Source organism: Nicotiana attenuata, unplaced genomic scaffold (genome assembly GCF_001879085.1).
Source record: "Nicotiana attenuata strain UT unplaced genomic scaffold, NIATTr2, whole genome shotgun sequence".
NCBI classification, from domain to species: Eukaryota; Viridiplantae; Streptophyta; class Magnoliopsida; order Solanales; family Solanaceae; genus Nicotiana; species Nicotiana attenuata.
The window spans coordinates 193,757-214,714 of NW_017671274.1; the positions used below are offsets into that span (position 1 = coordinate 193,757).

The following is a 20,958-nucleotide window of genomic DNA, read 5'->3' on the forward strand; positions in this document are numbered from 1 at the left end:
TGCTAGAGGTCCCGGTGATGTTGGACCTTAGCGAATATAAGAGGGAGGAATTCAAAAATAGCCAAATTTATAAGTGGTAATTGAAAAATAGCCACATTTTCAAAAGTAATCAAAATTTAGCCACTTTTTATGTAAAAGATAAATCCGAACAAAAACACTGTTCAAAATCCGAAAATATTCCAGCATAATATGCTTTAGTTCAAATGTTTTACTTGTAAATTTCCAGCATTTTATGCTGGAAGTCCAAACAGGTGCATATTATGGAAGTCCATACACAGGTGCTCCAATCTCCAGTATATTATGCTGAAACTTTTCGTGTGCTGGAGTTCCAACATAATATCCTGGAGATTGGAGCTTAATATGCTAAAAGTTCATACACAAGCGCTCCAATCTTCAGTATATTATGCTAGAACTTTTCGTGTTGCAGCAAAATAGTTGCTATTTTTCAATGACTTTCCAAATGGTGGCTATTTTTTAATTACCAGTCTGAAAACTGGCTAGCCCGTGCTATTTTAACAATATAAGAGGGTGGAAACCAATATTAGGCCTAGGGGTGGGCATTTGGTACTTCGGTTCGGTATTTAAGAATTTCGGTTCGGTATTCGATTTATCAATTGTGTATAACAAATACCGCACCAAAGTATTTCGGTACGGTTCGATATTTTTTATTTTGGTTCGGTACGATTTCGGTTTAAACTAAATCTTCACTGTCTAGAGCTCCCAGCTGAAACATAGTAGAGGATCATTCTGAACCATAATCAAAAGTAAAAGGATAAATTTTAATATTTTTCCTGATATATTTTGACATTAACAATTCACTAAGTTCACGTTGGAACTCCATTATAATCAAAGGCAAATATAGAACTATTTGCTAACAACAATATGAATAATCCTAATAATACTCTTTTTGAAATTCTTCCGATAGTTGGAACATTTCAAAATTACAAATAGTAATCATTACATGCAACAAGGACTCCATCAGTTTGGTCCTATCAAAGCATGTGTGCGACAGCATAATGGAATATTAAGACTTAAAAAGTTTCGGAATGTCAAAAAAAAAAAAATTAGCAGACCATAAAACAACGAGTCGTATTTTTAGAATTAGTCCCTTGAAAAACAACCAAATTTTGACTATAGTTCCTTCTGTTCGTGAAGAAAAATAACCACCGAAAACTTACTTAAACGTCAATCTTTTGTATATGGAAAGATTGACCATTGGGCCTTTCCAATGAGCAGACAAATAGGTGACAACTTGAGAACTACAGATTCTATTGACTTTGAAAAATTCGAAGTGTATACCTTGATTGAGCTCTGGAAATTCGTATTAGAATTTAGACTTTGGGGTGTGGGCTTAAGGTTATTGGGCTAAAAAACAAAAATAAAGTTGGTCTGGACTAAACTATTTCGGTATTTCGGTATACCGAAATACCGAAATATCAAAAACTCAAATACCGTATATCGGACCGAATTACCGAAATAGAAATCATGTACCGAAATAAACCGAAATACTGAAAAACCGAAACCGACATATCAAATTAATTCGGTTCAGTTCGGTTCAAAATCCGGTTTTTCGAATTTTATGCCCACCCCTAATTAGGCCTAGTAATTCAGCCCAACACAAGTTCACCCATAATGATTATTGGGCTTCCTCGCCCAAATGAAATTTGGGAATGCATATGTAACGACCCGGCCGGTCGTTTTTAGAATTTACGCCCTGATCCCCTATTAACTGTTTCCCCTAAGTTCCTTTCTGCTATTTTGGTTTGCCGGGACGTTCGGTGTTGGATTTCGGAGAATTTTTGGACACTTAGTCCCTAAATGAGAGCTTAAGTCTTGGAAAATGGTCCGTAGTTGGAACAGTGTGAAGACGGCCTCGGAATGGAAATCTGATTGTTCTGTTAGCTCCGTTAGGTGATTTCGGGGTTGGAAGCTTGTTCGGAATGTATTTTGGAAGTCCGTAGCTAATTTAGGCTTGAATTGGCGAAGTTAGTATTTTGGCGATTTCCGGTTGATAGGTGAGATTTTGATCTGGGAGTCAGAATGGAATTCCGAGAGTTGCTGTAGCTTCGTTAGGTGATTTGGGATGTGTGTGCAAAATTTCAGGTCATTCGGACATGGTTTGATTGGGTTTTTGATCGAATGCGTGTTTTGAAAGTTTTAGAAGAACTTAGGCTTGAATTCGATGTATTTGATGGTTTTGCTGTTGTTTGAGGTGTTTTGAGGATTGGAACAAGTTTGAATAATGTATCAAGATGCCTTGGTGCTTTTGGTTGAGGTCCTGAGGGCCTCGGGTGTGTTTCGGGTTGTATCGCGCTCTTATTTGATGTTTCAACGCCGTATATTTGGACATAAAGGGGTACCACAATGAGTAAATGAGCTCCAAATTAAGTTTTTATTGAACCATTAGATCCGTATCATAATTTCGGAGCCATAGCAAAAAGAATCGGCGAATTTGGACATCGTATGAGGGAGTTATGCTCATTTCCGTGTCGAGAAAGTGCTGGTTGCTGTCATAACCGCAAAAGCGGAAATAGTGCCGCGGAAGCGGTACCGCAGAAGCGGAAAATATCCGCGGAAGCGAAAATTTCCGCGGAAGCGGAAAATTTTCCGCAGAAGCGGAAAATAGGCCCGGGCAGAGATCTTAAGTTCCGAAAATGGGACTTTGTTCCCATTTTCTTTCATTTTTGACTTCTAGAGCTCGATTTTGGGAGAAATTTCGAGGGGTTTTCGCGAGAAATGATTGAGTAACGATTCTCTACTCTCTTATGCTTAATACTTACTAATCTAATCATGATTTCATTCGTATTTTCTGATTTTTGAATGAAAAATGGGTCAAAATCCTTAGACTAAATTGTTGAGTTTTGAGTGGGTATTTGACCTTTGATTTGAGAGATTTTTATATCGGAAGACTCGTGAGAGTATGAGGGTTCTGAAAATGTAAAAATTATCCGATTCCGAGACGTGGGCCCGAGGGGCATTTTGGTCATTTTACAAAATTTCGCGTATTAGCTTAGAATTTAATTGTTGAATCAATTACTTGAATTATTATTTACATTATGCAATTTAATTGAATAGATTTGAGCCATTTGGAGTCAAATACTCGTGGCAAGAACGTGATTTTGGATTGAATTTTGAGCCGGTTCGAGGTAAGTGGCTTGTCTAATCATGTGTGGGGGACTTTGTCCCTTAGGATGTGATATTTGGTAATTGAATGCCTTGTGCGTGAGGTGACGAGCGCGTACTTGAGCTAATTGTTGAAAACCCGAATTTTTACTTAAAATACTTGAACTGAATTTCTTTCGTATTTACTTTATTCTACTTGCTATTATAGCCTGTGCTAGTATGGAAAAGCATGTTTAATTGATCCAAATTGCCTATTTGCTTAAATTGCCTTAATTGTAATTACGTGGAGCATGTTAGGCCAGAATTATTTGTTGCCTTGTATTGTTGTACTTCAATTTCTGAATATTTCTCTGATTTTGGTTGCGCATTTACATTGGGACTACGAATGTGGGATTCCGGTAGCTCTCCCCTTGTTTGTTTACTTTGGGACTACGGGTTCGATTCCCCGGAGATCCCCCTGTACATTTATATTTGGGACTACGGGTTAGATTCCCGGGAGATCCCCCACCACATTTACTTTGGGACTACGGGTTAGATTCCCGGGAGATCCCCCTGCACATTTACTTTGGGACTACGGGTTAGATTCCCGGGAGATCCCCCTGCACATTGATAATTGGACTACGGGACGGTATCCCGGGAGATCCTTCAGATATATTCATACGGTGGACTACGGGACGGTATCCCGGGAGCTCCCCGTTCAGATTGATAAAATGGACTACAGGACGGTATCCTGGGAGATCCTCATTATTGGCATTTAAATTGAGCTGTTTACTCTGTGTTATCTTATTTTCTGTGTGCTAATTGTTGTTGTGTAATCTGATTTATCTCGTAGTTAATTCGATTTATTTCATAGTTGTATATCATTATTTCTTCTTATTTCATACTATTGACAGCCTTATTATTTTAATTAATCTCAGTAGGGCCCTGACCTTCCTCGTCACTACCCAACCGAGGTTAGGCTTGGCACTTACTGAGTACCGCTGTGGTGTACTCATACCTCTTCTGCGCATGTTTTTCATGTGCAGCTCCAGGTACCTCCACCCAGGCGCACTATCCTCACGGCGGAGAGATCTAGCAGAGACTTTGAGGTATATCTGCCACGTCCGCAGACCAGAAGTCTCTATCTTATTCCAGCTTTAGTATATGACTTCTTTTCTTTCGGTTGTGTAGACATTCTGGAGTTAGAGCAGTGTATTTCATTTCTAATAGCCTGTGTTTCCTGTGAGTTTCCGGGTTTTGGGAGTTTGTTTGGATTTCGTGATATGGGTTGTATTATGCCAAGTGGCACTTATACACAGTTTTCTTTTGACAGTAAAATTTTCAATTGTTTGCTTCCGCAATTTAGTTTGTTTTTACGCAAGTTGTATAAATTACGCATTGTTAGGCTTACCTAGTTGTAGGGACTAGGTGCCATCACGACATGTTCACGGAGGGCGAACTGGGGTCGTGACAGCATAGGACGTCTGTTTTTCTTTTTTTAAGAATAAAATAGGGAAGCTACCAGCTATGTCCATTTATAAGCAGTTCATTATAAAAATTGGTCAATTCATAAGATATTACTAATATTAGCTAATTAGCTATTTGTATAAAAAAAAGGTCAAATTTTTTGCTTTCTTTTGAGTGGGTGTTATTAGAATAGATTGAATACATCTTAAGGAGCTTGAATCTCAGTTTTGGGATGATTTGGTAAAATTTTGAGGTGGTTTGAATTGAAAATTCGAAGTAAAAATTGAACATAAAAAAAATGATATGTGTATCACACCGTGTATCATTTGTGTATCACATATGTATCATATTTGTATCAATTGTGTATCACATGTATATCCATGTATACCTAATCTATATGTGAGATACATGCGTGATACATGTGTTGTAGAAGAATTTTTTGGACTCGATTTAATTACGAATTTTGATACAAAACCAGCCCAAATCACCTCAAATCTTCCTCAAATTTTGTATATTGACTTATCTATATGTTTTCAATGAATTTCAACTTTACCTATTGAAAAAGTTCCTTTTTTGCTTAGAAATTTTTGAATATTGAATATTTTTTTTTGGTATTTCATCACCATATTTGCTACCTCATCCATAAAATTTTCTTTCCGTCTTGCATCTTATGTTGCTAATCACACTTAAAAATACGGAAGGGGATTTTTGCATGTGATTCTTTGAGAGAAAGACCTTATTTATTTACTTTTTCAATTTTTATATGTGCTTGGCTAGTTTTAGTAAGTCCAAGACCAATGGCTAGAGGTTGGTAAGTTGAGACTTATTTGGGGGCATTTGCATCTATACCCGCTTTTTGGGTCACGTTTTAACTTGTTCCCGCTTTGCAAAAAAAATTGCAAGCGTACCCACTTTTTCGCGTAACTTCAGCATACGACCCTGAAGTAGCAAAGGCAATCACGCAAACTTCAGCATTCTAGTAGACAGGCTTGAAGTAGCAAAAATTGTTGAACCAAGTGTGCTGAAGTTTTTGTTTGTAATTGCTGAACTTAAGCATTCTAGTGCTGAAGTTTTGTTCTCTGTTTGCTGAAGTTTTTATTTGTAATTGCTGAACTTAAGCATTCTAGGAGCTGAAGTTTTGTGATGCTGAAGTTATTTAGTTCATTTGTAAAAACTTCAGCACTGAATAAGCTGAAGTTTTTTTGTCCTGGACTCATTAGTTTTGTCATTAAGCTTTTTCAAAAACTTCAGCAGAAGATGCAGAAGTTATTTAGTTCATTTGTAAAAACTTCAGCACTAAATAAGCTGAATTTTTTTTGTCTTTGATTCATTAGTTTTGGTCATAAAGCTTTTTCAAAAACTTCAGCAGAAGATGCTGAAGTTATTTAGTTCATTTGTCAGCACTAAATAAGCTGAAGTTTTTTTGTCCTGGATTTAATAGTTTTGTCATAAAGCTTTTTCAAAAACTTCAGCAGAAGATGCTGAAGTTATTTAGTTCATTTGTAAAAACTTCAGCACTATATAAGCTGAAGTTTTTGAAAAAGCTTTCTAACATACTAGATAAATAATCACCTTATTCTTTCATAGTGTATTACTACTATAAAATAATCAGATTGCCAACAGTATCTAAATCATAAATTTTGGAAACAATAAACGTGAAAAGAACAGAATTATCATGAAAAGAATCACTAAGTGTGACCTTAAACTTCTCGTAAGTGAAAATATTCACAAATTATTGTCTACTAACTTACGTAATTATTTATAATTTGTTTTTAAATAATCTGATAAATATACTTATGGCAATCATCCCATGAACTGAAGTTTCATAGCAGCACCAACAACAGCAGAAGAAAGAAGAAGAAGAAAACGAAGGAGGAGAAGAAAGAGGGCTGAAGTTCTTTAAAAAGTGGGTACAAGTTAAAACTTTAAAAAAAAAATAGGTATAGATTAAATGGGGGCGACTAAATAGTGCGCCCCGTGCAATTTTTACTCTTATTTGGGACATTTGTGTAAGTTTCCCAATAAAATATAGGATGTCTACTATAAGAAAATTTCATGAAAAGAAAACTCAGGATTGATAATTGGTAGATGACTTTCGGAGGCTATAGGAACCTTTCCTTTGGATATTGTGAAGTAAGGATAGGAAGCCAGATTACCAACAAAATCAACCACCTGAACAGAACCTGGCTAATTTGCACACCCAAAAACCTTGTTAGCTATTAGACGCTTAACAGATAGGAAATCGCACGTTAGGATGCAATGCACCTAAGTAGTTAAACACTTCTACCATGTCTTTGAAGGGTTGCATGTTTCATCTCAGCCTTAACTAACCTTTTTCACTCTATACCTCTTTTCTTTCATTTCTGCCTCTCTTTAATTACTCATGATTTTTTTTTTGTCGCTCTTTTATTTTTGGCACTCTGTTTTTCTCTTTTTTTTTGTTACTCTTTTATTTTATTTTTGTCACTCTTTTCATTCTTTTCACTCAATTTTTTCTTTCTCTTTTTTTAGTTTATTTTTCACTCAATAAATTTTATGGCTATGATCGAATCCCACGAGGATTGCCTACGTATCATGACGCCACATGAATCAGATCATTACGTAGTTCAAAAAAATCAAGAATGGAGTAAATAAACTAACTCTCTCTTCTTCTTTTTTAACTTTTATATAACACTCGGACAATGAAAACGTTTAGAAAAAAAGAAAATATATATTTTTTGAATTTCTCTTTTTTTTCTTTTTTTTTGAATGAAAAGCTTCTAAGAAAGAAAATATTTTTTGATTTTTTGTTTTGATTGATTTTTTTCGAAATTTTCGAAAGAAAGACTTCGTAAGAAGAAAGAAAATATTTTGGATTTTTGGTTTTGATTTATTTTTTTTTTTAATTTTCGAAAGGAAGGCTTCTAAACAAGAAAGAAAATACTTTTTACTTTTTTCTGGATTTTGATTTTCATTTTTTGAAATGTCGAAAGAAAGACTTCTAGAGAAAATATTTTTGAATTTTTGGTTTTGATTTTGATTTTTTTTTTGAATGAAAGACTTCTAAAGAAAGAAAATATTTTTGGATTTTGGATGTTGCCTCTTAATTTTCGAAAGAGGGACTTTTAAGAAAATATTTTGGATTTCTGAGTTTTTTGTTTTTAAATTTACAAAAGTACTTCTAAAGAAAAATAAAAATATTTTTGGACTTCAATTTTTTAATTTTTTTATGACATTTACGAAAGAAAGGCTTTTAAAAAAGGAAAGGAACTTTTTTTTGGATTCTTTTTTCCTGATTTTTTTTCGAATTTTTGGGAAAAATACTTCAAAATAAAGGAAACCATATTTTGGATTTTGATTTTTGATTGATTAATATTTCTTTTTTTCTGTATGAAAGACTTCAGAAAAAAGGAAACTATTTTTTGAGTTTAAAAATCTTTTTTTTTTTGAATTTTCTAAGGAAGTGCTTCTAAAGAAGGAATTAAAGAAAAAAATTTGCCGGAACCGATGAGGTTTGCCTACATATGTCACATCCGGTGAAAATCAGACCCGCGTAGTTCGGTTAGTTTTGACGGAACAGAGGAAACATGAATTTTTTTCTTAAATGACTTCTTTTTTTTAAAAAAAAAAAATCGGTACAGTTTCGGAATATTTTAAATACCGGGGTATTCAGAAACGGATAATTTTCTCTCTCCTACCTCAATCTTGATTTTTCTTGATTTTTCTTCCCTATTCTAGAAGCCAGTCAACATGCAAGCCGAAGCAAATAAATGCACAAGTAGCACGTAAAATGCATTAGGATTGTCTTTTTATTTCGGGTACACCTGTCCTACACGGACCCAACCCGTGTGTTGAGTCCCCAAAGTCAAATGCATGTGATGCAAACAAGCGTTCCTACTAGGGATCCGGAGGAGGCTATGTTATTCTAGGTTTAAAAACCTGGGTGTATTGTTCTAGACCTGGCTTATCCGAGCGGACAACTCGAGCCGAGGGGGGCAATGTACCGATAACCGAAAGGTCATCCGGCTTTGTAACTAATCCGATCCTCGTTCTAAATTTGGGTATGACACTAACATAAAAGAAGTCACGCCAGCAAGCACTTCCCAGAAGATTTAGAAGACTCGGAGAGAAGAAGAGTTTTGTAACAATTTATATACAGTTCAAACAATATCAAAGCGATAAAAAGCGGCATTTAGCACATTAGGCTCACACGTAAAAAATCAGATTAGAAATAAAAGTGAAGTATAACAGTTATTCTAAGCTCGAATTCTTGAACCTTGAACCAGAGATTCTGGGTTCTGTCGCCCCAGTAGAGCCGCCAGAGCGGTCACACCTCCTTTTTCCCGGGGGAGTATGGAGTTTTTCCAATTAAAGTGACATTAATCGAAATGGGATTATTTATTTATTCAGAGTCACCACTTGGGATAATTTATGGTGTCCCAAGTCACCAGTTTAGTTTAAATCTCAAGTCGAGGAAATTTGACTCTGTTTAAAAGTCTGCGAAACCAAAAGACCGGGTAAGGAATTCTGTTAACCTGGAAGAAGGTGTAGGCACTCCCGAGTTCCGTGGTTTTAACACGGTCACTCAACTATTAATAATTAACCTAATTATCTGAACTTTTACAAGTTTAGAACCTATTGTACATTTTGAACTTTTTAACCACTTTTAATTATTCAATCAACTGCTTTTAGCATTTATGGAATTTATTTGAACAAGTAGTGATATCGCGCACTTGTTTATTTTCGTACATTTTGTGAATCGCGTCACATGAAACGCACCCACGATTTATAACATGTTAATTTTATTATTATTCCAAGTTATGGTCGAGCCACATGAAATACACACTTGAATTTGGATTTATGTATCATGACTATGCCACGGAAATCGTATCCATAGTCACAATAATTTATTAATCGCACCTAAAGCAAGCTACGATGTTCAAGAGTTGTTTGAGATTGTTGTAAGGCCGTAGAACTTATGGAGTTCATCTATGGATATTGTTGTAAATGATTTGGCCGCTGCTCGTTAATTGTGGCCCGAATAATTCCAGCATTCCCATGACCCATACAAGATTAAACGCAGTAGTTCAACATCTAACATCTATTTTAAGGCAATGATAGAGACACCGAACAAAATACTCACCATAACTGACTAAGCATAAAACTAAGTAAATTCGCGTCAGATTGTAGCAAATAGTGTCCAAAATTATTAAGTAATTACATATTCCATGGCATAGAACACAAACAAGATTATTTCATGTGGTAGTTTTTATTTTTTCTTATTTTTATTTTTTGTTGATATTTAAATACAAAAATAATAATTAATTATTAGCTAAATAACTAATTAATAACTAATTATGCCATGTGACTTTTTTAGCCTGCCACTTGGCTTAAGGAGAGGGCTTTGGCCTCTCCTTTTAATATATACTAGTATCCGTACCCGCACGATGCGCGGGGAAGATATAGATTCTTTCTATTTTTGGATTACCAATTGAGAATCTTTCTAAAAATATTTTGTTAAACTGTAGCCATCGAATTGTACCATGTTCTAAGAGGAGTTCGTAGTATAAATCATTTCATTAAGGGTAATATGAGTATTTTAAAATTAAAAGGTATCATTCTTTTGGGAACGGATTATAAAGGACGGAGGGAGTATTAACTACATGAGTAGCTTGAAGAATAAGGGATGTCAATGAAGGGAGAAAGCAGAGGGGTCATAGAAAGTGTAAAAACTACAAGTGATTGGTAGTGGCAATAACTTCTGCTACAAGGGGAGAGGTATGATAGAGACATAACACCAAGTTCTAAAATAGTGAAAGAAATGAAATGAATGCATGATTTGTCTGTAAGGCAAATGCAAATGTTTATAAGGACAGTGACCCAAACTTCACCCTTTGTCTAAGCAAACTAGCACCCCTCCTTTCTCCTATAGTCTCTCTTATTTCCATTTTACCTACCATGAACTTCATCTACACCTTCTTTTCCTCATGGGGTGGCTGCAATCCCTCTTCTCTCCATTGAAGAAGCTTTTGGTTCGTCTTCACTCTGCTCCCAAGAAGAGTATGTCCGATCCTCCATTACTTCTTATACTGTTTCAATTTTATGTACACTTAGATAATTAGCTCTCATTTACAAAATTTAGACGTTGTGGATTCTGAAATGTCTTTAACTCCATCCATACTTATTTCTTGCACATCCATATAGAATTAGAACCCGAAACACTGAGTTCTGCCCAATCCGTTAGCCTATTGTTGAATCAAACATTAAGAAGTTCGATTGACTTGATCTTTCTACAGCCCTATACACATGCTTATATATATTTCATCTAGAAATTGGCAACTCTGCATTTGCATATTCTTCCGTTCTCTTTTACAAAACTCTAATGTTGCTCAAGAAATATGTGTATATACTTTTGTACAAAAATTTCTCATTCTTGGTTTTTCAGGAAGAGGGATATATATCCTGTACGAGGATGTTAAGTCTTGCCCTTGTGAAGATGTTCAAGTGCTTTGGTCCATACTAGTGGAGTCGCATCCACGACCAAAATGAGGGTCTTTACATAAAAGCACAAAAAAAGAAGGGGAGATTTACAGTCACATGTACATAGATTACAACACTTTTGTCCCACATAGGTTTTTTTTCCCCTCCCTTCATTCATGTTTGCATCTTCAATCTTTTGTGAGTGAGGTTCACCTTAAAGTCTTTATATTATTGAAATTATTATGTCTTTCACTTATTGTGAGTGTGTTGTTCTTCGCAATTTGGTAAATACTTGTAAATAAGTGTGATGCGAGTGAGTTCAGGAATAGTGGAGGACAAGAAGGTAGAAGAAAAGAGGATCTTTCTGAAATTCAAACACCAGACTTCTGCAGTATAGGATGGAATCTTTAAATGTTTTGTTTGCAAATTGATGACAATTTTAAGAGGTTCTGCATAGCCGGTGCTTCGTTTCCCATTTGTTGCCTTGTCAGTTTCAACCGTCAATGAGTCATAATTGATAAGGTCTTCAAAACTTATTGTGACTAAGATAAAGTTGACTTGGGGGCAGCTTAATAGCCCGTTTGGCCAAGCTGCAAAAATTAGCTTATTTTGCAAAGTACTTTTTTTCAAAAGTACTTTTCTCAAAAGTACTTTTGGTGAGAAGCAGTTGTTTTTGGCTAATTAGCTTGAAAAGCACTTTTGAGCAGTAATTAGTGTTTGACCAAACTTTAAAAAACTGCTTCTAAGTGTATTTTTCTTAAAAGTACTTCTCAAAAAAGTACTTTTTGAGAGAAGCTACTTTTTTCTGCTTCTCCAAAACTGCTTCTGCTTCTCCTCAAAAGTACTTTTTTTCCTTCCAAAAGCTTGGCCAAACACCTCAATTTTTGGCCAAAAGTGCTTTTGACCAAAAAAAAAAATAGCTTTTGGCCAAAAAAAAGCTTGGCCAAACCGGCTATAAGGACGTTAGATTGAGCTGTGGTTTTCATTTCGACATACTTCCTGATTCTTGTGAAGTTACAATTATACATCAATCTAGATGATGAGATCTACCCTTTCTTTTTCTCCCGCTATCCCACATTGAAATTTATACTCTATTGACTAAGGACACGTCTGCAACCACCTAACTTTTTTATCACTTAAGAATAAACACATGTGAAACCACCATTTATTTTTTTTTATTATTTAAGAATAAAATAAAGAAAACGTGGTAAGATTCGAGATTAGATCTCCCTCAAAAGCAGGGCAACTTATATTTACTTCTCCCCTACGTGTTGCAATTTTGCTAAGTCTGCAGACCGTTTAAATGCGTGCGGGATGCAGTGTTTGACAATGATTCAGAAATCCTCTAAAGATAATACATGTGAAACTGCTAAAGAAAGAACATAACTCATGGAAATTTGCAACACAAACAACGAAACTAAAACTGTTAACAGTACATATATTCTGCAAATCATCAAAGATAAAATAAGACAATGGGATTTTAGTCGATCATATGCAATCACATGGAGAATATAGCAGTAAAAATTTATCCCTTTTCTGGAAATGAGAATAATCGCTTGGTTTAAGTTTAAAGCTATAACTAGGAGAACAGACAAAACGGGTTGTAGAAAAACTTTAAGCTTGAACATACACCAAATCTGTTACATCACAAATTCTATGATCTCAGTAAATGCCTAAGAAACATTAGAGAGAATATCTTGCAGAAAATGAAACAAAGATGCATCTGAATTTTAACCAGGGAGAGGATACCCACATCTGGAATGACATGTAAATGCATTAACTTTTTCCATTCTGTGTGGACTCATCAGCTTTAGCTCTTTCAACTCCACTTATCTCGTCTCATCTCTACAAACTTTTCATCTGGCAAATTGATCATTATAACCCACATTGTATCAGAGCAAACTTAGACAGAGATTAACCACAATGAAGAATATCATTATCAGAAATGAAGACATGAACAATAATCAAATCGATGAAACCAGTTTCTTTTTACTTCTGTGGAATGTAAAAGTAAACTTAGTAGTACAATGATCATAACTTTTTCACATTTAGTCAAAATTTACTGGGGAAGAGAAAATTCAAGCCCATTATATCCCCAAACAAAATTAAGCACCTTGGTAGCAAAAATGCAAAATCAATGTCAAACACAAAAACAGAAAACAGAAACATGGCATCAGTAGCCAATCAATGTCATTATCACACTAAACAAAGATGATATAACAAGTAGTGTAAGGGTCTCATCAGAATTGGGTTTGACTTGGGGGACCAACTTACAGCACTATAAAGCAGAGGAAGGGTAAAGATCAACAACACTGGGCAGCCAATTCTGAAAGAATGAAACAGCATCTAGCTCTGCCGGAGACAAGCCGCCAAGGGGTGTGACAGTTATCTGTGATAAATGACAATACCAATCATTGGTCGTTCTCATCAAATGACTGACAACCATATAAATCAATAGTACATACGTATCCTTCTCGGAGAGAACAGTAGTCTGTATCACCATCCTCCACTAGAATTCTTGTAACCTAGAAAGGAAAGAGTAAAATCAACAGAGATTACTCCATTGACACCTCTATAAATTTCTTTTCTTTTTCTTTTTACCTTAACTTTCAAAAGAATCAGGAATAAATAAATATCTGGTGTGTAATACAATAAAAGAGTAGCGTCTTTCAAAAGGCTAATTTAATTCCAATTGCCAGGTTTTCATAAAACATTAGTTCTCAATTTCTTGTAAGGTGCCCGCGTGAGGGGGAAAGATCTGGGAGACAAGGATGACAGCAATGGAGCAAGCAACAATAGAGAAAGGTATCACACTTGTTTCTTAAACAGTAGATGATCTTGTGGTGCATTTTTTAAAGCTCTAGCTTCTGTACTTTCTGATGGATTCGTCTCCATAGTCATTGTGGACAATACTTTTCCTCCTTCTCGCTCAGAATTAACTTGCCTCCATCCCATTTTGACAAAACTTTTCCCTTGTCTAGTCAGACGGTATCCCTAGAAAGACCAAGATAAATCTTTTGAAGAAATGGTTAAAGAGAAAAAACAACACTTATCCTATCAGATGTAGCTGAAACAGACGCAATGATAACAGTTCGTAAAACAAAGTATTCAAGTTTTAAGATACAGCTCCTCGGGAGAAACTCAGGTTGAAATAGACAAACATTCAAATTTACTATTGGCAAAATAGTGGTTGAACCAGCCTCATTATGATGGCTTGAGTAAAGCTTGTCTTACAACTTGTACAGGGAACAAGGAAAATCACAATCTAGGAAAAGCTTTATTCCATTTGTATATAAGTATAATCTAACAAAATTTTATAGTACAGAAAGATGAAGAGACTATTGATTCGTTCATACAGAGTAGATGACCAGTGCAGTGTGTTCATAACCACCTTGTCCATTCTTAACTATTTAATTAATAAAGAGACATGCTTCAGTTGGGCTGAAATGACTCATTTGGCCAAACTTCAGCTGTTAATAGAAATCAAAATAAAACATGAGACCAACAGTGAATAAACGAAGTAAAGCAAATCTGACTGTTGACAGGGCCAATAGGAGGCGATCACACACAAGAAAGTGCATCAAAGCGAAGAGCAACTTTTACATGATATTTTCACCAATGATGAAAGACGAGTGAATCCCAACATTTGTATCTACTTTATTTCTTCTCTAGGTGATTCTCTATCATAAACAACAAAAACAAAGCTAGCATAAAGTTTACCTTGTGATTGATGACATCTGTTGGCACATCAATATTCAGAAAGCAATTTAGAGGATAGTTGTTTCTTTTGATTTCAGCCAATATAGCGCTGATGATGGGTAAGCAAGCTTTAGCAGCCAGTATGAAGTCATTAACATTGCTTTTTCCACGAACCCTGTAGTTAGCAATCCCAAGGAAATAAAGAACAGCGACTGATGAAGAAAACAAACCACTGGGGCACGAAAAATGTAAAATATCTGGAGTGCACGAGGGCCCTCAAAACCAAAACACAAGGTAATGATGCTGCTCTCTGCATGAAACACAATAACTCGAAAAGTTCACTGATGAATACCAATTATATGATACAGACACAGCAGGAATACCATTGAAGAAAGCCTCCCTAGCGCCAGCCACTGTACCCGAGTATACTCTGACAATTTCAGCAAAAGGTACAAAATTAATTCTCACAGAAGCAACTACAAAATTACGAATGTCAATAATTTTTTTGTTTAACATTTCATTTTGCTTGAGTTTCAATCATAGTAAACCAAATTAACTTGACAAAACACTATGCTTCAATTTTATGTTCAAGGATCATTTAAAAGAAAGTACAAAGTCAAGAAGATAATGCCAGTTGACTGTATGGATTCCCTTTGACCCAGATATACAATGTGCTCATTTTTATAATTAAAATCCATCATTGGGAAATGCAAAGTTAAAATTCCTGTGGATAATTTAGGGATGAGAAGAGCCATTTGACTAAAGGTGACAAGAGCAAACTTGGAGAAGACAGGATGAGAAGAGTCATTTGAATTAAGGTTAAAGAAACCTTGGGTTTTTGGATATCATAGAGTCAAATAAATTCTATAATAGATGAACCAAAAACTGCTACATGCCCAGTATATTAGCACAAATGGTAAGCATGCTTAATCATCACTAGCTGAATCTAGAAACTGAACTGAGTACTTGTACCATTCGGCGAACCAAGAACAGTTTGCAACACAATCGCCATGAATTAAGCAAAGCATAAAGAACTTATATGAGATTTCAACACATGTGATAGGGCTGGGCATAGTTTGTGGTCTTTGGGGAAAACCGAAATCCAAATTTCTCGGATATTAGATTTAATTTTTGGATTACATTTGGTGTTTGGTTTTAATTTTTGAAAAGATTGGATTTTGGATTCGAGACGAAAAAATTTGGATGTTCGAAAATCCGACAATTCTTATACCTTATTTTTGCCCTTAGGTCGTAACCACCAAACCAAACATGCCCATTAGACATTAGCCCGATCAGTAAAGGCCAACAGCCTACTTATGAATAGGGTTTCAACATTCATGTTTAACTTTGATACTAAAAAGAAGTAAACTTATCATTCTTTTCTACTTACCACCATCATCGCTTTTTACTCTTTGCATTCGTACACACAATTACCAAATTTCCTGGTGGGAATGAGGAATAATTAAAGCAAGTTCACATGAATACTTTATTTGGAGGTTCATTTTTTATTTTTATCTGTGAGAAGAAGAAGCCCAACGTATATGTTCAAACCAAAAACCGAAATAACCAAACCGATCAATTGGAAACCAAACTCTAAAAAATTAACCCAAACTGTGATTATCTGGTTTGGATTTGGATTGTAATTTCTTAAATTCAAAAATTGAAAATCAAAACCGAATTTCGTGACACCTATCCTTACACATTACACAATGCTGAGTGAATGTTCTTTACATTTTCATTAGATAGTTGAAATTAATAGAAAGAGGTATAAATGGGTTGGTGTTGCAACGACGAATTATAACATAAATAGCCCAATGCACCCAGACAATGGAATTGAGAACAATGGTATAGCAGCAAGATACTTCACCATCACCACAAAGAAACTGAATGCTAGTGAAGAAAATCTACTAACATATGATAGCCACAGTTGTCACCCATATTAACACCACTGATCACCTGAAAGAATAGATTAAGATTATTGCAAGTGTTCTAGCCAACGAGTTTTTAATTATGCAAAGTCCCAAGGCATTGATACCTAAAGCCTGGCATGGGATAAATTAGTAATCAAGTGATAAAGGAGACAGAAAACTAAGTATTTGCAATATGGAAAATCAAACTGCATAGTGCCAATACAAAATTCTTAGATGACATGATGAGGAAGAGGGGAGCAATAATTTAAAAAGGCAACTTAAACATATAAACGAGGGGAAAGAGAGAGCTTTTGTGTGCATGTCATGCATATTAATGATGTTTTTTTTTCTTTTTCTTTTATATTCTTTTCTTTTCCAAACAGAAGTGTGAATAACAAAATACTTGTACTACCAGATCAGGTACTGAAGGGAAAAGAGCTCTGGAGATTCCCAAGGAAGTACAATCTGCTGGAGTTCCTGTTAGAAAGAAGAAATAGAAAAGGCAAAGCAAAGTCATCATTCTCATCTTCTTCTATTACTTCAAATCCGAGATCTTGAAGCATGAAAGCTTGGATAATATCAATATATCATGTTCTTGGTTGTACTTGATTGATTTCTGGACCAGTATCCCCCATGACATATGCTAGCTGCTAGTAAAATTTGAAAAGAACTTTCCAAGAAAAGATCCACAGTTCTAAATTACAACTTATCTTTAACTAGATTGCTCTTAGTTTTAAGTTAAAAGCTTATGTTCATCTGTATTCATCTATTCAAATAGAAAATCATTAGAATGCTAAATTATGTGGCACAATCTCACAAAACTCAGGTTCTCAAGAAAGGAGAGACTTCCTCCTTTATTTGTCCGTTCAATTTCCAGAATAGTTTGGTATTGAGGTGGAGTTGATTACTTGTCTGTTTAATTATGTGTCAAGAATATGATCTCGCATATTAATATAACAAAGGGCTGTGAGGCATTGATATTAGAGATAGTAATCCAATAAACTTAAAAGTCAAGTACCAAAGTTCGGTCCAGATATCTAAATTATTTATTTGTTGAAGATCGCAACAGACCTGAAACTGAAAAGGCTGTTGCTCCGCTAATGTCCACTTGCTTAACAGAAAGGGCATGACGCCATGTAATGCTATGACTAACAGCTGACTTTTCTCTGAAAGTAGTAATAAGCACATAGCCAATAGCAAATGTCTTAATCGATTACGTAACTTTGCAAGTGATAGATTTGGAAAAAATTGCAATATATAAGAGCATAAGTAATCAACCAAAACTCTAGTTAATTCCTAACTTTAACATTATTCAACAGTAAAGCTGGACATCAAGGACCCGTTTGGCCATAGATTTTGCCAAATTTTTTCCAAAATTTTGGCACATACATGTTTGTTCATAAATTTTATCCATATTTTGGCAAATTCCCAAAACCCAAATCCCAAACCAGCTCAAGAGTTGGTTTTGGACCAAAATATTACTATTACATTTTTTAAAAATTTTCCCAAACTTTATATTTTATAACAGCGCCCACCATTTATTATTTTGTAACAATGTTGCTTCGTCTTCTCGGTCATCTGATAGTGTATTATGTAGTTCATTATAAAAATGTAATTTTGTACCAAATTTGTATATGTTCAGGACTATGTTGTGATAATGATAATGAATGTTATTGATGAAGGTACTGCTGGGTATTTGTGATAGTTTTTAGAACTTGTGGGTATAAGTCATGTTTCATGTTTTTTCAAAAAAAAAAAAAGTGAAATATGTTTTGAAAACTGATGTCCAAACACATTTTCATCTTCAAACCAAACTTCACCAAATCAAATTTTTCAAAACAAATTTGGGAATCTATGGCCAAACACTAGCCAAGAATTTTTGCAAGCTTCATCTCTGAACTTAACAATATAATAACTTAAACAATAAACAATGCAATCTAACAAATATTGGGACAACTAGAAAAATGGCATACATAGGGAAAACAAATATCTTAGGTTCATGATTGCATCATTGAGCAATGATAGAGAGACTGCCTTTCGCAGAAATGGCAGGTGAAAATCAAAAGGTAAACATGTTATCAATGACCAAAACATAAACAGTCAAAAAAATCGCTCAAAGTTTCATTCTTCTCTGATTAATGGTGTAGTGCATAGCAAGTCATTCAGTAGACTTGGGTCACTTGCAGTCTGCCAATGCAGTAAAGGGCTACTTTTTCCCCCCACTCCCACCCCCATTTTTTAATTCAAAATTGGAGGAGATCCTCAAAATAGAGTGAGAAAGACAAGCAAATATTCCTTATCGCTTGTGAAGCACAGGAAGAAGCAAAGAAAATGAAAAATTTATAGTTAACGTAGTGATTATGAACAATTGACTTACCGTTTTAAAAGGGAAAAAAAGGAAGAAGATGTTCATAAACAAATCCATAAGGAGACAAATAGGTTCATGGAATGAGCCAACCATGTAAAGAACAACAAGCAGATCTTACTCCAAACTTTTAATTGCCAGAAATAATATTTATTAGCTAATTAGCAAATTTAAGTTCACCAATACTGCTGAAGTGAAACAATACATGTTCAACTCCAACCTTCCTTTGAAAAATCATAAAAGATTCACATTATGCTAGACTCCGACATGTAAGATGTACATTATATCAGTCTCAGCTATATAAAGTGTTAATATCATGCAACATGTTCAAATAAAAAGTAACAGCAACATGAAAATTTTGTCAAGCTATACAAAAAGCCAAAGCATTGAGTAAAAACTGATTTCCTAAAGAAAGACATGACTAAAGTAGTAAACGAGAGCAGTCAAACGATTCAAACTCAAATAACCGAGAGATCATCGATCATACGAATTTGTTACCTGCCTGTCTCATAAAATCCCTTTTTCATTCAGGGATGTTGCAAAACAATGTTCACTTTAATCATTAAGTAGCATAATTTCATATAGACCCCAATTTTAGACTATTAAAAACTAATACATGCTCTGCAATCGCCCCCCCGGGCTTTGATCCAATGGTAAGAGTGTTGCATGATGCATGGGTTAGGCGCATGCCACGGATTAACCCTACCGCAAACAAAAGCCTGGTATTTAAATGGAGAAGGCTAGAGGGACGGGAACATTATTCACTGAGCTCCAAACAATGCACCACTGGCCGTGGGGGATTTCTCGATTATAGATATATTTTCTTTGCATTCTTCACTACTTAACCATAAAAAAGCAAGTACCACCGCCATTTATCATTAGATCAATATTTACACACCTACTTCTAAAACCACCTTTAATCAATTATGCCATGGCATGTTTAGAGACGAATCTAGGATTTAGAGTCAGTATGTTCAAAATATGTATGATCTTATTATACTACATGTATACATTATAATTTGTTGCATATGTATGCATAATTCGAGCTGAAAGCAGGTTCAGTTGAACCTGCAAAACACGACCTAGTCCACTCCTGCGTTGAAAACACTAAATTTCGGATTATTGGAGTGGTAGAACTCCCTACACGCCAGTAAAAGTTTGTATTTCCAATAAAAGTTAAAAAGTCATTTTTTTTCTCAACACATTTAAGAACAAAATATACTTTTTCCATTTACCTAGTTTAACCACCCATTGCCCAAAATAAGGAAAGTTAACCTCAAGCATTATTCAACAAATCATTGTAATATATACAAGCAACCGAACTAAGTAAACCTAAGAAGTCGCTACATTTAAATACTTGCAGAAATTTAACTAAAAATAGTTGTAAATATTAACATAAAACGTACAAATTCACAATGAATTTTGTAAGGAGAGTGCTTGAGTGAGTGATCATACGAGTCAGGAGCACAAACAAGGACGTGAAAGCGATTGGTAGAAACAAGTACATTAACTAGAGCTCTTAATCCCGGCGCGTCGATTCCGTCGTCGTTCGTCACCATCACCGTCGCCCGATCGCCGTCGACGAAGTTATCCTCCATTTCGCTTCTCGAAGTTTTCCGTTCAGCGAAAATATTTTCTTCCCCGTTTGGCAATGGATTTTATTTCATTTTTAAACTTTAATTTGAAACACTATTTACAATTGAATATTTATTTTACAGTTTAGTCCTTTTTCTAATATTAAGTGGGCGTTTGGACATAAGAATTGTAAAATTCCAAACAAAAATAAAATAAAATAAAAATTCAAAAGAAAATTGTATTTGACAATCAGAGTTGTGTTTCGATATTAATATAATTTTGGATTGTTTTTGAATTTTTATGAGTGATCTAAGCTTGTTTGGATGGTTGTTACCTATTGTATTGTATCGTATTGTTACTTTAAATACGATGTTTGTTTTG

At 35.0% G+C, this 20,958-nt stretch overlaps 1 protein-coding gene and 1 long non-coding RNA gene across 3 annotated transcripts; one reads left to right on the plus strand and one right to left on the minus strand.

Moving 5' to 3' along the window:
- The first annotated feature begins 10,396 nt into the window (after positions 1 to 10,396).
- Positions 10,397 to 11,484, plus strand: LOC109207218. Its single transcript, XR_002064987.1, has 2 exons — positions 10,397 to 10,608; positions 10,994 to 11,484. It is a non-coding gene; the product is annotated as an uncharacterized LOC109207218 (long non-coding RNA).
- Positions 11,485 to 12,629: 1,145 nt separating this feature from the next.
- Positions 12,630 to 20,674, minus strand: LOC109207220 (5'-nucleotidase SurE-like). Of its 2 annotated transcripts, XM_019370102.1 has the most exons (10): positions 20,458 to 20,670; positions 17,709 to 17,803; positions 17,050 to 17,114; positions 16,640 to 16,683; positions 15,080 to 15,157; positions 14,749 to 14,902; positions 13,843 to 14,022; positions 13,494 to 13,553; positions 13,303 to 13,417; positions 12,630 to 12,888 (listed from the first exon to the last, which is right to left on the minus strand). In XM_019370102.1, the coding sequence occupies exons 1-9, from the start codon at positions 20,598 to 20,600 to the stop codon at positions 13,307 to 13,309; spliced, it is 930 nt and encodes a 309-aa protein (XP_019225647.1). In that variant the 5' UTR covers positions 20,601 to 20,670; the 3' UTR covers positions 12,630 to 12,888; positions 13,303 to 13,306. The 2 variants fall into 2 exon arrangements, with proteins under 2 accessions (XP_019225647.1, XP_019225648.1); XM_019370103.1 differs by lacking the exon at positions 13,843 to 14,022 and having other exon boundaries at positions 20,458 to 20,674.
- Between the last annotated feature and the right edge of the window lie 284 nt (positions 20,675 to 20,958).

What these genes read in the sequence shown, in the direction of transcription:
- LOC109207220 (XM_019370102.1), bottom strand. Translation starts at nt 20,600, where the DNA reads ATGGAGGATAACTTCGTCGACGGCGATCGGGCGACGGTGATGGTGACG. An exon ending in CTTGTTTGTGCTCCTGACTC is followed by an intron (nt 17,804 to 20,457) that starts GTATGATCACTC and finishes TACTACTTTCAG; the next exon opens with AGAAAAGTCAGCTGTTAGTC. An exon ending in ATCTACTGTTTAAGAAACAA is followed by an intron (nt 13,554 to 13,842) that starts GTGTGATACCTT and finishes TTTCCTTTCTAG; the next exon opens with GTTACAAGAATTCTAGTGGA.